The 19,704-nt window shown below is 48.0% G+C and overlaps 2 protein-coding genes across 2 annotated transcripts in view; both read left to right on the top strand.

Annotated features, from left to right (window-relative positions):
• Positions 1 to 9,692, top strand: part of ZNF324 (zinc finger protein 324) — a 21,113-nt gene extending 11,421 nt beyond the window's left edge. Inside the window, exons 2-6 of the mRNA XM_006877337.1 lie at positions 4,355 to 4,396; positions 4,494 to 4,562; positions 6,949 to 7,075; positions 7,424 to 7,546; positions 8,251 to 9,692. Of these exons, the coding sequence (XP_006877399.1) occupies positions 4,355 to 4,396; positions 4,494 to 4,562; positions 6,949 to 7,075; positions 7,424 to 7,546; positions 8,251 to 9,692 (1,803 nt within the window). The remainder of the gene's footprint in view (positions 1 to 4,354; positions 4,397 to 4,493; positions 4,563 to 6,948; positions 7,076 to 7,423; positions 7,547 to 8,250) is intronic.
• A 6,705-nt stretch (positions 9,693 to 16,397) lies between these two features.
• Positions 16,398 to 19,704, top strand: part of LOC102816220 (zinc finger protein 263-like) — a 40,201-nt gene continuing 36,894 nt past the window's right edge. Inside the window, exons 1-3 of the mRNA XM_006877336.1 lie at positions 16,398 to 16,606; positions 17,713 to 17,974; positions 19,150 to 19,530. Coding sequence (XP_006877398.1) covers positions 16,398 to 16,606; positions 17,713 to 17,974; positions 19,150 to 19,530 — 852 coding nt within the window. The remainder of the gene's footprint in view (positions 16,607 to 17,712; positions 17,975 to 19,149; positions 19,531 to 19,704) is intronic.

Here is a 19,704-nt window from a genome sequence, read left to right as displayed (position 1 = left end):
GCTAACCTCAAGGTCAGCAGTTCGAAACTACCAGCTGTTCTGCAGGAGAAAGATGAGGCTTTCTGCCCCCATAAAGATTTACAGCCTCAGAAACCCTACGCAGGGTCGCTATGAGTCGGAATCAACTCCACGGCACGCCACCACCACCACCGTGTCCTCTTCTGAATCCAGCTTGAACCTCTGGAAGTCAATGGATGGTTGCAGCCATTTTTGTATTATCTATAGTACAACTTTACTCGCATGGGATATCAATGATATTGTCTGATAATTTCTGCATTCTGTTGGGTCACCTCTCTTTCGCTGTTGGTTTTGTATATAGGTTCTTTACTATGCTGATAAATTTCCTTTCAGTTACTATTTTGTTGAATGTTTTTATCAGGAATGAATGTTGGATTTTGTCAAATGCCTTTTCTGCATCAATCAATACGATCATGTGGTTCTTTTCTTTTTTTTATTTATATGGTGGATGACATTAATTGTCCCTGCTATGAATCCCACTTGGTCAGGATGTATTATTGTTTTGGATTTGTTGTTGAATTCTGTTGACTAGGGTTTGGTTGAGAATTTTTGCTTCCAAAGTCACCACTTCTGGCCAGTCCCAGTTCCACCTCAAACAATAAACATGAAATAACCCTTTGAAACAAAGTATCTTCTTTTTACTGCCCCTTGTGATTGTTGTTGTTGTAGTTACGTGCTGTCAAGTCAGTTCCAACCCATAGCGACACTGTATAGGGTTTCCATTGAGCAGCTGGTGACCTTGAACCACCAACCTGGCAGTTCAAATTGGCTTGGCAGCACCACACCAGGACTCCTTACTGCCCCTTGTTGTTGTTGTTGTTGTAATGTGCCGTGGAGTCGGTTCTGACTCATAGTGACCCTGTACAGGGTTTCTGAGGCTGTAAATCTTTCAGGAGCAGAAAGCCTCATCTTTCTCCCATGGAACCGCTGGTAGTTTCGAACTGCTGACCTTTAGGTTTGTAGTCCAATTCGTAACCACTACGCTACCAGAACTGCCCCTGTTGTTGTTGTTGTTAAGTGCCGTCGAGTCGGTTCCGACCCATAGCGACCCTGTACAGGGTTTCCGAGGGTGTAAATCTTTACGGGAGTAGAAAGCCTCATCTTTCTCCCGCGGAGCGGCTGGTAGTTTCGAACTGCTGACCTTAAGGTTCGCAGCCCGATTCGTAACCACTACGCTACCAGAGCTCCTTAGAACTGCCCCTAGAGGACTCAAAAATCTCAGAACAACAACTCTCTTCCTCCCAGTGAGCTCTGGGACTGCAGTTAACCCTGGAGTCCAGGCCACAAGTTGAACTCCCTGAGTTTTCGGTCTTCCCGAGGAAGAAGCCTGTCATCTTATGGTGTCCTCTGTGGGAGAATGTGTAGAGTGCTCCCTGAAGCTGTTACCCACCTTATCATACTGACAGCAGCCATTTTTGTGTTCAGTTTACTTCATGAGATGAATAGAAAACCAAGGTCAAAAAAAACTTATTCAATAAAATCTTTAGTCGAGAGCAGCCAAAAGTAGGTATTTCAAAGCTTAGTGATTCCTGGGATCATTAACAAGGCTATCATGGGTTATCATATACAGACTTAGCAATACTCATAAATAAGAACTTTCTCTAGAACTCTCCTCCCCAAGAAGACACTCCATCAGAATTCCTTGGCCAGAATTGGCTCAAGGGACCACTGTCCCTGAACATGTAGGAGTTGAACACCATACCCAGGTACAGTCAGAAAGGTGAATGGGCAAGTCTTCTGCCACAGGTGCTAACAGTGAAGCAGCTATGCCTACATTTCTAGGCAAATAAAAAAGTGCAATGTAACAAATGCGGCACTGGAACTGGAGACACTCACTCATCTATGCCAAGAAATGTGGAAGACAACTACCTGGCCAACTGACTGGAAGAGATCCATATCTGTGCCCATTCCACAGGAAGGCCTGCAGAACAAAGCAACCAGCAGTACCACAAAAAACCAAACATAATGACAGCAATTAATTCATACCTATCAATAATTACACTGAATGTCAGTGGATTAAATGCACCAGTTAAGAGACCAAGAGTGGCAGAATGAATAAGAAAACAAGATCCTTCAATATGCTGTCATAAGAGACACATCTTACACACAAAGACAAAAACAGATTAAAAGTCAAAGGATGGAAAAAAATATATACCAAGCCAATTGCAATAAAAAGCAAAGAGGAGTTGCAGTACTAACCTCTGATAAAATAAACTTTAAGGCAAAACCCAGCATAATAGATAAAGATAGATATTATCTCATGATTAAAGGGTCAATTAAAGAAGATGACATACCATAATAAATATCTATGTTCCCAATGAAAGAGTTCCAAAATATATAAAGAAAACTCTAATAGACTTGAAGAAAGAAATAGACAAATCTACAATAAATAGTGGGAGAGTTTAAAATACCACTTTCAGAAAAAGGATAGAACAACCAGAAAGAAACTCAACAAAGACACAGAGGAATGAAACAACAAAATCAGCCAACTTGACCTCACAGATGTATACAGAGGACTCAACCCAACAACAGCACAATACACATTCTTTTCCAGTGCATATGGAACAGTCTCCAAATAGACCATGTGTTAGGCTACAAAACAAGCCTCCATAAATTTTCAATTCAAACATCAAGAAACTACAAAGCATCGTTTCAAACCACAATGCTATAAAATTAGAAATCAACAATAGGAAGACCAAGGAAATCAAGTCAAATACATGGAAGCTGAATAACACCCTGCTGAAAAGATAATGGGTAGTAGAAGAAATAAAATGTGAGTTCACAAAGTTCCTAGAAACAAATGGGAATGAAAACACAACATATCAAAATCTTTGGGACACAGAAAAAGCAGTGCTGAGAAGACAATTTATTGCAATAAATGCACACATCCAAAATGAAGAAAGAACCAAAATCAACACATTAACACAACATCTCCAACAACTAGAAGCAGGCCAGCTAAGTAAACCTACGGTCAACAGAAGAGAAATATAAAAATCAGAGCAGAAATAAACAAGATAGAAACAGAAAAACTATAGAAAGAATCAACAGGACAAGAAGCTGGTTCTTCAAAAGGATTAACAAAATTGACAAAGCATTGACAAACCTAGCAAAAGAAAAGAGGGAAAAACCACAAATAACACGCATAAGAAACCACAAGGGTGATGTCACCACAAAACCAATAGAATAAAAAGAATAACAGAATATTATGAAGAGTTGTACACTTACAAATTCGAAAATCTAGAGGAGGTAGATACATTTTTAGAAAAGCACGACCTACCTAAACTTACAGAGTGAAGCAGAACGTTTGAACTGACTATAACAAAGGAAGAAATTGATCTGGTCATCAAAAAACTCCCAACCAAAAAAAGTCCAGGCCCAGATGGCTTCCCTGGTGAGTTTTACCAAACATTCAGGGAAGAGCTGTCACCAATTCTACTCAAATTATTCCAGAATATAGAAAAGGATGGAAAACTTCCTAATATATTTTATGAAGCAAGCATAACCCTCATACCAAAACCAAGGTAGGACATTACTAAGAAGGAAAATTATATCCCTCATGAACATAGACGCAAACATTCTCAACAGAAGAAGAGCAGCTGGTTAGCTTGAACTTCCGACCTTGCAGTCCAGCGCATTAACCCACAGCACTACACCAGGACTCCCTGAAGGCCTATACAGGCTCACTATGAAACGACTCCCCCACACTTAACAACATTCAGCCGTGAAAATAGGAGTGTGTCCTCAGAACTCCATATCCCAGCGCTGGAACCCTTGTTTGTAACTGTGGAGCTCTGGCAGGGCGGTGAAAATCAGAAAAGGAACTACATTACCCAGAAAGCCATGTGCGTATATTCGCAGAGCGCACTGGGCCAATAATGCCCCGGAGGGGGCTAGACTTCCGGTTTCCAGGACTGTCACTTTGCTGCTTCGCGTCGGGCCAAAGCTGCTATCGTTGTCGGAGCGTGTGGGGCAGGGTCCGGAGTTCCATTAAGGTCTGAGAACCCTAGATTAGGACAACGAAGAAGCCACGATCTGAGGTCTCGACTCACTTTCGCACCTATATAGGCATTGTTACCACTGGCGAGCGGCTCCATTTCACCAGCCGCGGTTTCCCCAAGTGTACCGTGGGCGGTTCCGTGGGACCGTTAGTACAATCCCCGCGCCACGTGCTTTCTAGGCCCTCCGCAGCCGCCGGGAAGCAACACCTTGCACATTCTGCACATCTGACAGACAGGGAGACAGGCCCAGAACTACTGGCGAGTGGCTGTGGGCCGGGTCACTGGGGCCGGGGTCCCAGCCCTGGTCTCCTGCTCCTTTCCTTTCGTCCCACCTACAGTATCCAATGGCAACGCTGGTGACGCGGATGCACCAGGCACAGGTGAGTGGAGAGAGCGCTACACAGCAGCCCGGACCCCAAAGCCTTGATTCTTTAATTGAGGGAGTTTTTCTGGGCGTCTTAGCTTCTTCTTTCGCAGCCCGGAAGACAGTCTTTGGTTCTCTTCACTGTTCAAGCCAATGGGCCGAGCATGAATGGCCGCAAGGATGTGAGATTTCCAAGGAGAGAGTCCTGTATGTGCAAAGATTAAGTGTAGGTGACCCCAGAACTGAAGTGTTCTCAACGTGTGTAAGGAGAGCAGAGTTGAGGAGAATGTTTGGCTCAGTGACACACTGAGGAGCTGGGACTTTATCCTGAGGGTGCTCGGAGGGCCTGCTCTGAGTTAGGATTTAAAAAGTATTCCAGCTGTTGCTTAGTGAAGAGCAAACCAATCCGAGAGACGCAGGGAGGATGCAATTGCAATTGGTCAACTCGATTTCCACTAATAGCAACCCTTGTATAGGTTTTCAGGACTCCTAGTGTGGCGCTGTGGGTTAATGCGCCAGACTGCAAAGTCGTTTGAACTGCAAGGTCGGTGGTTCAAGCTCACCAGCTGCTCCTTGGAAACCCTATACAGGGTCACTATGGGTCGGAATCGACTCGACAGCACTTAACAACAACATAGGTTTTGAGGCTGTAAATCCTCATGGGAGCAGAAAGTCTTATCTGCCTCCTGCAGAGCCGCTAGTGGGTTTGAACTGCCGACTTTGTGATTAGCAGTTCAGGTCTTATCCCGTTGTTGAGTGCCGTCGAGTCAGTTCCGACCCATAGTGACCCTGGATAGGGTGCTGAGGAGCAGCTGGTGAATTTGAACCGCCGATTTTGGGGTTTAAACAGACCTTTCAATCCAATGCCTGGTCCCACAGCCCTTGTGTAGGGCAAGTAACATGATTTGACTATTGCATCGGAAAACAATGTGAGCAATCAAGATGCCTTTGTTTTCAAAAGTGGCCAGGCAAGTAGGCCTCTTAACTTCTGGGGGACTTAATGAAGTTATGTATATTAATTGTGTATTGATTATATTCATTGTATATTAATTAATGCAGTTATGTATCTTAATTGATTGACTTGATCATGTTTACATTTAGGCCCAATTCATGGATATTCATTAAAGTCCCAGTGACTAGGGGATCCTGGACCTTGGAATGCTAGCTTTGGGGTCTCCGATTGGTGAGACTATCCTTGCGTGGAAGACAGATGGCCCATCACTGGAAGCCCCATGCTGGGAACTCTCCCAGACCTGGCCTCATGTGGCTCTCTGCTGGTCTCCTTTCTAGTTATAATAAATGAGTTAACTGTAACGAATCCACAGGGTCAATGAGCCAGCAGAAGCAAGCGGGACAGAGTCATAGGTGCGAAAGGGTTCATAGGCAGTTAATGAAGGGAAGCAGCCTTGGAACTTTTGACGTAGTTTGAGGATGTGGAGGACAGGAGAGAGGGCCAGGCTGCTATGAATTGCAGAGTTATGCAGACTCCTGAGCCACCTCAGGCCAGGATCCCCTAGTCACTGGGGCCTTAATGAATTAGCTCTGGATAGGTCTGCTCATGCATCAAGTTTACACCATATGTGTACTGAGTGAGGTACTGTCCCAAGTTTTCAGACTGGCCACCTAGAATGAGCTGTAGACAGAACTGGAAAGTTAGAGGGAACCAGGTTTCAAAGGGAAGATTGGGAGTTGGAATTGAAATCAACAGTTGAGTCTTTAAAGAACTCCATGGTGACACTGTGGGTTAAGCATTGGTATGCTAACAGCAAAGTTGGCGGTTCAAACCCAGCAGCTCCTCTATGGAAGAGTGAGGTGGCCGTCTGCTGCTGTATAGAGTCACAGCCTCAGAAATGCTATAGAGCAGTTCTCCTCTGTCCTGTGGGGTCACAATGACGTAGGATGGACTTGATGGCAGTGGTGGGGTTTTGTGGGGTTTTGATTGAGGGAATTGAGTTTTTGATGGTCCTAAGTGGAGGCATCACTTGGGTTAGACTTGAAGATGTAGATGCAGGATCCGGGACTTGGACCCAGGAGAGCGGAGGATCTTGGGGACTTGCTGAGGGATGGGGTGTGGGCCTGAGGCTAGGGGATTCCCTGAGGTTGGAAGGCCAGTTGTCTGGAAAGTAGCCCAGGGGAGGGGGAGGCTGAGCAAGGAGACAGAAGGTCATGACCTTGGAGGAGGAGGAGATTGACTTCTTGGGTGCCTACCATGCTCTTAGGGTCACCGCTGTAAAGACTGAAAGTCAGAGGAACCGCCCTGAATTGTCCAGAGAGCTTTAGCCAGGGACACCCCCAGGGCTGGCCTTGGACAACTGCTTGTACCCAGAGCAGGAAGGGCATGTCTGACTGGGGGCAGCCTGTGCAAAGGCTGGTGACCCTGGGCCTGCTCTGGTCACCTTGTACAGTGTGGCCAGTAGAGAGGCTGGGGCAGTGCCTGGGGCCTGGTGGAGCAGTGGGCAGAAGTGCCATCCATAGAAAAGATTCACCAGCGCCGGAGCCTACGTGAGACGTGGAATGGGGAGCTGGGGCATAAAGCTCAGACCGTGTTCATTCCTCCTGCCACTGCAGGACCTGGTGGCCTTCGAGGACGTGGCTGTGTACTTCTCCCAGGAGGAGTGGGGACTCCTCGACATGGCCCAAAGAGCCCTGTACCGCCACGTGATGCTGGAGAACTTCACACTCATGGCCTCGTTGGGTAAGGCCCTGGGTTCTCCATAGAATTACAGCTGGTGCCAAGCTGGAGCAACAGTGTGGCCCTCACATTCCTGACAGCCCTTAAGTAACCCCTCTCCCCCTGCCTGGGAGCCATGTGCAGCAGAGGTTGGGATGGGGAGACACCCTGGTTGAGCGGCCTTGTTTGGGCTCCATGCCCCTCCTCTGGCACAGGGACACAGTGCTTGCCTGAGGGGACTACCCCTCCCTGTGGTGCGTGACTCCTGGGTTTTCCTGTTACACAGATGGCATGAATTTCCTGCCATCTATTGGGAAGTGAATCGCACTGAGCAGGGCCCAGCTCTTCTCCCACCCTGCCCTCTCCCCACAGGGCTCACGGCCTCCCGACCCCAAATGATTGTCCAGCTTGAGGGTGGTGAAGAGCCCTGGGTTACCAACAGGATGGATTTGGCCTCAGTCACAGCAAAGAAAGTCCAAAGGAGGCCCAGCTCTGGTGAGTGGGTGCCAGATGTGAGAGTGAATTTGGCCTCCGTCTTCTCTTTTCAGACCCTGTCTTCTCCTGTTTCGCCTGATTCCCTCTTCCTCTCCCTCTATAACCAGCCTCTCTTGGGAGCCATGGATGGGTTCAGACACAATGTCACCCAGGCCACGGCAGGGCCTGTTCAGAGCCTGCCTGAAACCCTCCAAGTCTTGCTGCCATAAATGTGGGTCGTTTCTTCACTTCATCACTGTTTCTTGAATATTTGCTGTAGACACAGATGATCAGGCAGCAGGGGACTCCTGGGCCTGTCACTGTGGGGGCAGGACGCCTGTGTAAAGTGTGCACGTTAAGCAGTAAGCAGAGTAAGAAGCCAGCTCTGGCTGATGAATGTCCCATGATGGGGGCATGCAGGGAAGGACATCCAGCAGAGGGAACAGCAGACACAGGGCGTGAGCACCACACGGCAGTGAGTGTGGCACCCATCTCTAGTGCTGAGTGGACCTGGGCGCACCAGGGCTGGTGTCTTTCTGGATTGGAGCCAGGCCCAACGGTGCCCCAGCCCCTAGGTTCCGGAACATCAGACTAATGTCTTGACTGTGGGTGGGGGCGGGCTGTCCCATGACTGGCCTAGCAGATGCTTTCCTCAGCCTGCTCAGGGTCCCTGTGTCCTGCATGTTCCACTAAGGATGACCCAACCACCGTTTCTCTGCTTTCAGGTGCCCAGTGCCCAGTCGATGATGGGGATATTTCTGGAGAAGTGGCATTGCTGGGAACCGTCCTGGAAAACACTGCTCTGAATTCGCCTTCACTTCCCATAGGCCTTCCCTCTCCTGGCGCCTGTGACTCGGGGGAAGGCCTGGAGGGACAGCATGATGCCTTTCCGTCCGGGGAGAGGAAATCCACTGGGGTGTCTGTGATCTACTGGGAGAGGCTCCTACCAGGCTCCAGTAGCGTAGAGGGGGAGGCGAGCATTAGCCTACGACTGACTGCCCCACTGTGGGCTGCAGAGGGCAGCCTGCCCAGGGGGAGGGTCCTAACCAGCCGCCTCGTGCCAGGGAAGCAGATGAAGCCCTATATGGGGGAGACACCCCGGAGAGCCTTCCCACGTTTCCCCGTCCACGCTGGAGGCGAGCTTCCCCTGTGCAGGGAGGACACACTAGCGATTCTGAGCAGTGCCCCTCAGATACTCCCCACTGGTCATGAGCCCCCTGCCGGGGACAAGCTAGGTGAGGCCGTCCACACTGGTGCCGGCCTCTTTCCAGGGGACAAGCCCTTAGAATGCAGAGCATGCAGCAAGGTGTTCCTCAAGAGCTCTGATCTGCTCAAGCACCTGCGCACTCACACCGGGGAGCGGCCTTATGAATGCGGCGTGTGCGGCAAGGCCTTCAGCCAGACTTCGCACCTGACGCAGCACCAGCGCATCCACAGCGGGGAGACGCCCTACGCGTGCCTGGCCTGTGGCAAGGCCTTCCGGCACAGCTCCTCGCTGGTGCGTCACCAGCGCATCCACACGGCCGAGAAGGCCTTCCGCTGCGGCGAGTGTGGCAAGGCCTTCAGTCACGGTTCCAACCTCAGCCAGCATCGCAAGATCCACGCGGGCGGCCGGCCCTACGCCTGCGCACAGTGCGGCCGCCGCTTCTGCCGCAACTCACATCTGATCCAGCACGAACGCACGCACACGGGCGAGAAGCCGTACGCCTGCGCGCTGTGCGGCGCCGCCTTCAGCCAGGGCTCTTCGCTCTTCAAGCACCAGCGCGTGCACACCGGCGAGAAGCCGTTCACCTGCCCGCAGTGTGGGCGCGCCTTCAGTCACAGCTCCAACCTCACGCAGCACCAGCTACTGCACACCGGCGAGCGGCCCTTCCGCTGCGGGGACTGCGGCAAGGCTTTCGCCAAAGGTGCGGTGCTTCTCAGTCACCAGCGCATTCACACGGGTGAGAAGCCTTTCGTGTGTCCCCAGTGCGGCCGAGCCTTCCGCGAGCGCCCAGCCCTCTTCCACCACCAGAGAATCCACACCGGTGAGAAAGGCGGACAGAGGCCCAGGGCGACTGTGAGTCGGCCAACGCAGCCTAAGGCTCTTCCTGCGACACCATCAGCGGGTGTAGGGAGGGAAGCTGACCGCACTGCCCTTGCAGGTCGAATGCCCATGGAGGCCTGAAATCACAACTGTGACCTAACACGAATGTAGTGAATGGAACCTTGGGCAAAGAGACTGCGCCCCCTACAGATCCACACGGGAGGAGCCCTGTGCCTTGAGCCCAGGACACCGGAAAGCCTTCAGCTGCAGTTCCATCTGCACATGAGGACAAGATTTGTCACATTTAACCAAAGCTCACACTTTAGCAAAGTCATAGGAAGGACTGGGCAGCCAGGAAGGACATGCTGAGGCTAGGCTAAGGACAGGGGTGTACGGAGGGTGTGACTGGACGGCTAGCTGAACACATTCTTCTCTCTTGGATCAGAAACTCCACCAAAATTGGAGAAGAGAAGGCTTAGAATGCAAACCCAAAACTGTGAGGATGGTGGGAAAGGTTCAGTTGCAACACTGTTTTGAAGCTGGAAGCGGATGGGGACGTTGTCACTAACTGAGGAAAAGCAGAGTTTGAGCTGGCACCGAGGGGAAACATGGACGGGGGCTTTGCCAGGGTTATGCTACAGAATTCCAAAGATGAGTCTAACACCTATGGAATGGAGTTGGGGGACCTACAAGGAGGAGGACCAGGAAAGAACTAGAACCCTTACTCTGCCTACTTTGACACTTGAAAACTGACTTCTAGGGATTTTGCACAGTCCCAGAGAATACATGTAAGGTTACTTCCATTCAGGGCACTTCCTCTTCTAAAGTGCCGGTCCTGAGAACGCTACCCAAGCGCAGGCTCAGAGCTGCCAGTCAGCGGACTTCATCATGGGATTGTCAGGTATTGGAGGACAAATCATTTCAGATTGGGCTATTATAGTTCAGCCGCTTCATGGGTGGAAGCAAAACCGGCCCTGTCCCACGGGGTTAGAGATAGACAACAGGTCCATCCTTGACTATTTTTGGTCCCCAAAATAAACACTGAGCACGTCCTATAAGTAGTCTAGGCAACACCCTGACCTGTGGAGACACCTGAGGGTCTGGTGACCAACCCTTTCCTCCCCCAGTGGATAAACACAGCATCAGTCACTCTGGTCATTTGGCAATTCTTGTTTCATTCCTTTAAATACCTGCTGCATTCTGCAGGCTGCCCCTCATTGCAAGTAAATGTCTTTTTCAGATGCTTTACTCTCTTAGTTTTCCTCCTACAGATAGAGGGCCTGTGTTGTCAATCATGTCTTGTTCACTGAAAATATCAAAAGTAATTCAGTACGTAAATATTTGTTAAATGTGAATATTCAGGTTTGCAGTGTGTGTGTGGGGGGCAGGATAGCATGTAAAAGCATCCAAGTTTTATCAATGGTAAACTGGGATGTGAGATTACTTTTGATCTTTTCTGTTTCCCAAAGTCACCGCAGTAAGCACATGTCGATTTTTTTACTATCATTTTATGTCAATATTTGTTAACAATGGTCTGAGCATCCTAGCACACCAAACTAAACCGGCCACTGGATCAGTTCTGACTCATAGAGACCCGATTTCGGAGGCTGCAAATCTCATGGACCCAGATGGCCTCAGCTTTCTCCCTGGTGGGTTCCAACCATGGAGCTTTCTGTTAGCAGACTGATGTTTAAGGCCGTGTGCCCCCACAGCTCCTTTCTGGGCACACAGTGGGGGCCTACTATTGAATCATTTCTTCAGTAAACTGTTTGGGGTCCTTGTTGTTCCTTATGTCACCAGGGTGTTTAGCAGGGGTGGAATGCAGGGGCCCAGCGCATTCCTCATCAGTGAAGAAAGTCCTTGTGCCTGGATACGGTGCCCCTGACCCCACCTGGAGTCAAATACTGTTGTTGAGTGGCGACCTACAGGGTCTGCCTCCTAGCAACCCTGTGTAGGGTTTCCCAGGCGGTAAATCTTTGTTGTTGTTGTTAAGTGCCGTCGAGTCAGTTCTGACCCATAGCGACCCTGTACAGGGTTTCCGAGGGTGTAAATCTTTACAGGAGTAGAAAGCCTCATCTTTCTCCTGCAGAGTGGCTGGTAGTTTCAAACCGCTGACCTTAAGGTTTGCAGCCCGATTCGTAACCACTACGCTACCAGAGCTCCTTGTTGTTGTTAGGTCCTGTTAAGTTGGTTCCGACTCACGGTGACTCTGTGAACAGCAGAATGAAACTGCCTGACCCCTCTGTGCCCTCTTCACTGCTGCTGCCACCACTGTGCCAACCCATCTCATCGGGGTCTTCCTCCATTTTACCTAGCATGATGCCCTTCTCCAAGGAGCCATTTCCTCCTGATGCTAGTTCTGAAGCAACGTTCTGGCTGCACTTCGTAAACATGGATTTGTTGGCTCTTCTGTTAGTCTCTGGGACTTTTCAATGTTCTTCTCTAACACCGTAACTCAGATGCAGCGATTTTTCTTTGGTCTTGTTAAGGGTCCAATTTAACATACATATGATGGCTAAACTTCGTCTCTCCTACTTTGGACATATTGTCCGGAGGAAACAATCGCTGGAGAAGGATGTCATGCTGGGTAGGGTGGAGGGTCAGAGAAAAAGAGGAAGACCCCCAACGAGATGGATCAGCCAGGTGGCATCATTGATGCACTCAAGTGTGGCAGCGGTAGTGAGGTTGGCCCAGGATCGGACATTGTTTCGTTCTGCTGTGCATGGGGTCGCTATGAGTCGGTTCCGACTTGATGGCACCTAACAACAACAACAAAATGTTGTTAAGTGCCATCGAGTCAATTCTGACCCATAACGATCCTGTATAAGGTTTCCAAGGAGCAGCTGGTGAGCTTGAACCGCCGACCTTGCACTTCAAACGGCTTTGCAGTCTGGCGCGTTAACCCACAGCGCCGCCCCAGGACTCCCACATACATATGAGGCTACTGAAAATACCATGGCTTGGGTCAGGTGCACTATGGTCCTGAAACTGACATCTTTGCTCTTGAAGCCTTTAAAGAGGTCTTATGCAGCAGATGTGCCTAATGCAACACGTCATTTGATTTCTTCACTGCTGCTTCCATGAGTGCTGACTGGTGGTGGTGGTTAGGTTCCCACCCTTAGGGACTTTGTGTACAACAGAAGAAAACAGCGCACGGGCATGCACTGTCCTCACGATCGCTGCTACATTTGAACCCATCGTTACTGCCAGTGTCACAACCCATCTCGTTGGTGGGCTTCCTCTTTTTCGCTGACCCTCCACTTTACCAAACATGATGTACTTCTCCAAGGACTGGTCCCTCCTGATAATATGTCTGAAATTTAGAGATAAAGTCTGGTCATCCTGGCCTCTAAGGAGCATTCTGCTTGTACCTCCTCCAATGTAGATTTGTTTGTTCTTCCGCCGGTCCACGGTACTGTTACATTCTGCTGGGCCTCCTCTCTCAGGAGTCTGAAGAATCAATCTCACTGACTTACCATCTCTCAGTGACACACATACAAAAGGCATTTACACAAAAGCAAAAGTGCACTTCAAAGAGAGAAGTGGTTCTGTCAACCTGAGTACAGAAGACCCCGTGGAATTGCGGGGGATGTGGTAGTTTATGAAGGAATGGCGTCTCCTCCTTCAGAGGTATGTTCTGCCCAGGGGAGTGGTCTGGGTGGTCCAGGTGATCATGGCACCCTTGCTACTGCACAGGCCCAGGGATGCTCGTTCCCGTATTTTCAGAGTTTTTAGTTGTATGCATGGGAGGTAACGTATGGTAATGATATTACAAAGACCCCTTCAATGGCACAGGTCACTTACGGACATGATTTTCTCTGTGCTGTACCTGTGATGCATCCAGGTCATAAATGAGAAGACATGTCCAGGTTTTTGTGGTTTGATGTTCAGTTAGTTATTCTGCTTGTACCAAAGATGTCTCCCCCTGCTGACCTCCACTTAGTAGGGGAGGACCCTACTCTACATTTGTTGTTGTTGTTGTTAAGTGCCATTGAGTCAGTTTTGACCCATAGCGACCCTGTACAGGGTTTCCGAGGGTGTAAATCTTTACGGGAGTAGAAAGCCTCATCTTTCTCCCGCGGAGCAGCTGGTAGTTCCGAACCGCTGACCTTAAGGTTCACAGCCCGATTCGTAACCACTACGCTACCAGAGCTCCTTCATTACAGTACCATTAATACTCATCTCTATCACCATACTCAAATGCGACAGTTCTTCTATGGTCTTCCTTATGTGATAGTGGATCCAAGCAAAATGAAGTCTTTTTGACAACTGCAATCTTTTCTCCATTTATCATGGAGTCCTGGTGCAGAGCCGTGGGATAAAGCAATGGACCAGAAGGTCAGTTAGAACCACAGGTTGGCAGTTCAAACTCACCAGCTGCTCCTTGGAAACTCTATACAGGGTTGCTATGAGTCGGAACCAACTCGACAACACTTAACAATTCATTGGTCCAGTGATGAGGATTTTTGTTATCTTTACATTGAAGTGCAACCCATACTGAAGACTGAGAGCAGAAAGCCTCATCCATCTTCCACACAGCGGCAAATGGACTCCTTGTGCTTATCCTACAGAGCCACCAGCTCCTCAACCTAAATATTAAGTGCCATCAAGTCAATTTTGACTCCTTTTTGTTGTTGTTAGGTGCCATTGGGTCAGTACCAACTCGTAGCGACCCTATGTACAACAGAACGAAACACTGCCCGATACTGGGACAACCTCATTATTGTTGCCATGCTTGAGCCCATTGATGCTGCCACTTTGCCTATCCATCATGCTGGGGGTCTTCCTCTTTTTCTCTGACCCTCCACCTTACCAAACATATCCTTATCCAGCAACTGGTCACGCCTGACAATATGTCTGAAGAATGAGAGACAAAGTTTGGCTATCCTGGCCTGCAAGGAGCACTCTGGCTGCACTTCTTCCAAAACAGATCTGTTGGTTTTTTTGGCAGCCCATGGCACTTTCAATATTCTCTTCCAACACCATAACTCAAAACCATCCATTCTTCTATGGTCTTCCTTATTCACTGTCCAGCTTTCACATGCATATGAGGCTACTGAAAATACCATGGCACCTTGTTCCTCAAGCTAACATCTATGCTCTTCAACACTTTAAAAAGTTCCTGTGCAGCAGATTTGCCCAATGCAATACGTCCTCTGATCTCTTGACTGCTGCTTCCACGAGTGTTGATAGTTGATCCAAGAAGAATGAAGTCCTTAACAACTTCAATCTTTTCTCCATTGATAAGAATGTTGTTTATTGTTCCAGTGGTGAGGATTTCTGTTTTCTTGACATTGAGATGCAACCCATATCGAAGGCTGTGCTCTTTGATCTTCATTAGTAAATATTTTAAGTCTTCTTCACTTTCAGCCATCAAGGTTGTATCATCTGCATATTGCAGGTTGTTAATGAGTCTTCCTCCAATCCTAATGCCACGTTTTTCTTCATAGAACCCAGCTTCTTGGATTATTTGCTCAGCATACAGGTGGAATAAGTATGGTGAAAAAATACAACCCTGTTTCACACCTTTCTTAATTTGAAACCATTCAGTGTTCCTATGTTCTGTTCGAACAACTGCCTCTTGGTCCATGTACAGATTAGTGTTCCGGAATACTCACACTTCACAATGTTGTCCATAGCCTGTCATGATCCACACAATCGAAACCCTTTGCGTAGTCAGTGAAGCACAGGTAAATATCTTTCTGATATTCTCTGCTTTCAGCCAAGATCCATCGGATATCAGCAATGATATCCCTCATTCCACATCCTTTTCTGAATCCGGCTTGAACCTCTGGAAGTTCTCTGTCAATATATGCTTGCAGCCATTTCTGTATTACCTTTAGCAAAACTTGATTCACATGGACCATCAAAGATGATTTCCACATTCCGTTGGGTCACCTCTCTTTGGAATGGACACAAATACGGATCTCTTCCAATCAGTCGGGCAGACAGTTATCTTCCAAATTTTTTGGCATAGATGAGTGATTTCAATTTTTATTCCATCAATTCCTGAAGTCTTGTTCTTTGCCAATTCCTTCAATGCACCTTGGACTTCTTCCTTCAGTATCATTGGCTCTTGATCATATATGCTACCTCTTGAAACGGTTGAACATCAACCATTTCCTTTTGGTACAGTGACTCTGTATTCCTTCCATCTTCTTTTGATGCTTTCTGCATCATTCAATAATTTGCCCAAAGAATTTCGACTCCTATTAGTACCCTGTATTAGGGTTTCCAAGGAGTGACTGGTGGGTTTGAACCACGTACTTGGTATTCAAACCAATTTTGCAATCTAGTGATTATCCTACAGCGCCATACCAGGACTCCAAAATATAGGTAGCTACAAAGTAGCCACCTCTACAGAAGGGTTGGCAACACCACAGCCTTTACCATGGAAATAATAGTGGTTACCCAGGGGACGGCTGGGGGTGGGGCAGAAGCCATGAGGGAGGGGCATGGGCAAACGTCCAGTTTTGATTGGTCTGAATATCGGCCACTTCCTCGCCCTTCACCTCGTTAGCCAATAGGAACCGGACTGGTTTTGCACATGCGTAATGTTTCAACGTACCCTCCAATTTGGCAGTTGGTGAGTCCTGGGGCTCGGGTCCGATCGAATAACGACGGCCAGCGAGAAGGTGAGCCCCTAGACTTCTGCGATCCTGAGGGCCTCGTCGTACATAGAACACCTATCAGGCATCAGACACCTCTGGAAAAACGATCCCTTCGGCCGAGGACGTGCCTCAGTTTGTTTACTGAGACTGATGGGAAACGTAGTCCACATACAAGGGCTAGGGAGACTTCGGGTCAGGCGCCTGATTGGGCAAGGAGTCGTTGCCATGGCAACGCATGGGCGGGCCGGGTCCGTGCGTTTTGCGCAAGCACGCGGAGAATGGCGTGCGGAGCTGGCGCGGCGCCATTTCTCGGAAGTCGTCTGCAGCACCGGCGCCGCGGTTGAGTTGCTGCTTACGCGAGACGATTCACAAACCAGGCAGAGTTCGCTATTTCCGCTCGGCTCCTGCCATCGCTCGGAAACGCGAGCCGTACCTACCGAAGATGTGAGGAACGCTCGGTGGCCGAGAACGCTCCAGTCAGGAATCTGAAGGAGCTAGTTAAACTGCTTCGTGTTCTGAACAGAGTTTCATGTGAAGGGCAATTTTGTCAGGTGAGTGTGGGCATTTTAAACGTACAGTATTCACATTTTAAAGTGATATTTAAATTCAAGAAATAGAAAATAGCGTGTAATTTTTTTTTATGATTCTATACTTGTATTCAATCTCGATTTAATGCACTAGTGTTTAAATTTGATGTTTATCTCACAAATTGAAATATTAGCTAGGGTCTCGAACCGGTTCGTTCTGGTTCGACCCCTACTGAGAATTTGCATTTCCACCCCAGATACAGGGAATGCATTTCTACCTTTTCACGAGATCCCCAGCGATGTGATTAAATATGCATAAGACTCACCTGGGGATCTTGTTAAAACTAACAAGATCCCAGGGGAATTCGTTTGTATCTTACATATTGTTTTATGTTTGTATAAGTAACCCCAGGGGATCCTGTTAAGTTTATTGTTGTGTATGCGTACGCTGTGTAAGATACCTGAGGATCACCAGGGGTCTTGTTAAGTTAGGGACTTACATAAAATACTGAAGAATATATAAAATACGGAAGAATTAGCTGAGGCTCTTGTTAAACCAAAGATCTTGATTCAGTATTTCTGGGGTGGAAATGCACAATCTCATCAGGGGGTCCAACTGGAATGAACCGGTTGGAAGCCCAGATGTTAACAAACATCAGCAATTAACAGGAAGAAAATCAGTGTTCAATTGATATATATATACTATGATTGTTACAGAAAAACAAACCTGATGGTATCACTGAAGTGAGATTTCTTTACAGAAGGTGCTGGGAAAATGTACTAGAAAGTTGTAAGACTTCTAATGGAAGAAATTGGCAAATCCTGTGACTATGAAACAGGAATTATTATAATTTTTAATATACTGATGATACCTGTATTCTAATGCATACTCTAGTTTTTTTCTACAAATGTATTTATGTATTGTATTCTCTTTATATTAACAAAGTGTAAGATTTGTTTTTATTGTTAATTTGCTGGTTATAAGATTTTCCCTAATGTTTAATACTATTTCTCTAATTTTAGAATGGGCCGAACCAGAGAAAATCCATGTCGAGAATTTTTCAAGTATGAAAAGATTGACAATAAAAGCACCTGTAAAATTTGCAACACAGATATGGTTGGAGACCATGCAGCAAACTTAGAGAGACACTTGAAGAGGCATCATACAGATGAGTATAACGCAGTCCAAAGCAAGAAAACAAAGAAGATAGAAGAAAGTGTCAGAAGCGTTCCTAAGAAGCAACAAAAACCATTGGAGGAGTTTGCCATTCCAGAAATCTTTAAGGTGAGATTCGATAAGTAATTGTTAATGCGTGTATTGAATTAGTTACTTTTAATGGTTGTTTGAGTTACTTGAATATTAAGGATTGGGTAGAATTTTAAATCAAATTACTGTTCCAATTGGTCAAAAGTTTTCAGTCAACTCAGAGTATCAGGGAAGTGATACCTAATCTAGAAAAAAACAAATATTAGTTTTGAAAGCAGATGTTGCCAGTAGATTGAATCTGTTGATCTTAGAAATTAACAGTCAGCTCCCACAAAACAATAATATGCATCCCAGTGGTTCAAACTCACCAGCTGCTCCTTCGAAATCCTATACGGGATCTTATGAGTTAGAACCGACTGGAGGGCACTTAACTACAGTTGGCACTCGGAATGAAAGACTTAAACTTACTTATGCAGGCCTGTACATCAAAACTTGAAAACCAAACACTGGGTGTTAAATGTCAGGAAAGTACAACATTGATTTATAACAGGTTTATTCTGTAACCGTGGATAATGCTCTAACAGGATTATATTTGTTGATTTGCTCAGAAATGATGGTCTGACCAAACCTCTTCCTCCCAGTTGGTGGGAGGGGAAAGCTCTTAATGACTTAATTTCAAAATGGAGCCTGTCTCCCCCTTTTAGAAGCACAGAACAGACCTAAGTGAACTCTGCCTGACAGGCACCTAATTGGGGTGTGTTTCTCTCCAGACCATCTTCAGGGCGGGGAGACTTGAGCTTGGATTTGTGTTTTTTTGGTTTTTACATACACTAGCCATGCAGGTCATTCTGCATCAAGGACCATAGCGTCTCAGTTAATACCAGCCCCTGATGCCCCACTCGGGTCAGCATATCATGTACACGGTCCCATGTGCTGTCCCACCGTCCTTACAGCTGCCTCCCCATCTGCCTGTCCCTGGTGTCCTGCCTCTTCAGTCCCACCCTGAAGACCTGTGATGCCGCTCTTTACCTCCCTCCCCACACTCATCTCTCAGGAGTCTCCTCCAGCCATGTATTGAGCGTTTTGCAGTTTCCGGAAAGCCCTGCATCTTCTTTTTCTCACATCCTGTCATTGGCCATCGCCCTGTCCACTGTCAGCCCCGGGTCCACTATATGTCCTGGACTGCCTCTCAGACTGGGCCGTCTTCTCCATGCAGGACCCCCAGCCACAACTGGACTCACTCTTATTTTCAGGTCCTTCCAGGCAGCTCCAATAAGATCTTGCATACAAGAATGCCATCCCCGTTGGGTCCCCTTTACCTGTCTCCCATGGACCCCGCAGCCACCCTGGAGGAACTCGAAGCTGCACGGCTGAGTTTCCGCAGCTTCCGCTACCAGGAGGCAGCAGGGCCCCTTGAGGCTCTGGTCCGGCTGCGTCACCTCTGTCACCAGTGGCTGCGGCCCGAGGTGCATTCCAAGGAGCAGATGCTGGAGCTACTGGTGCTGGAGCAGTTCCTGGGGGCGCTGCCCCCCGAGATCCAGGCCTGGGTGCGGGAACAGCAACCGAGCAGCCCTGAGGAGGCTGTGGCCCTGGTTGAAGGGCTGCAGAATGACCCTGGGCGGCTGCTGAGCTGGGTGAGTGTGGCCGCTGTTGGTCTAGCCCTTCGGAGGCTTTTGGAAGGATCGAGGCAAGGCCAGAACCCCAAATCTTACCTCTTCCTCTTCAGATTACGGCCCATGTCCTGGGGCGGGAGGTGCTTCCAGCAGCCCAGAAGACCGAGGGGGCCTCAAGGATCCCCCTCCCCTCAG

Source organism: Chrysochloris asiatica, unplaced genomic scaffold, assembly GCF_000296735.1.
Source record: "Chrysochloris asiatica unplaced genomic scaffold, ChrAsi1.0 scaffold00485, whole genome shotgun sequence".
Classification (NCBI taxonomy): Eukaryota; Metazoa; Chordata; class Mammalia; order Afrosoricida; family Chrysochloridae; genus Chrysochloris; species Chrysochloris asiatica.
This window is presented reverse-complemented; position numbering and strand designations above follow the sequence as displayed.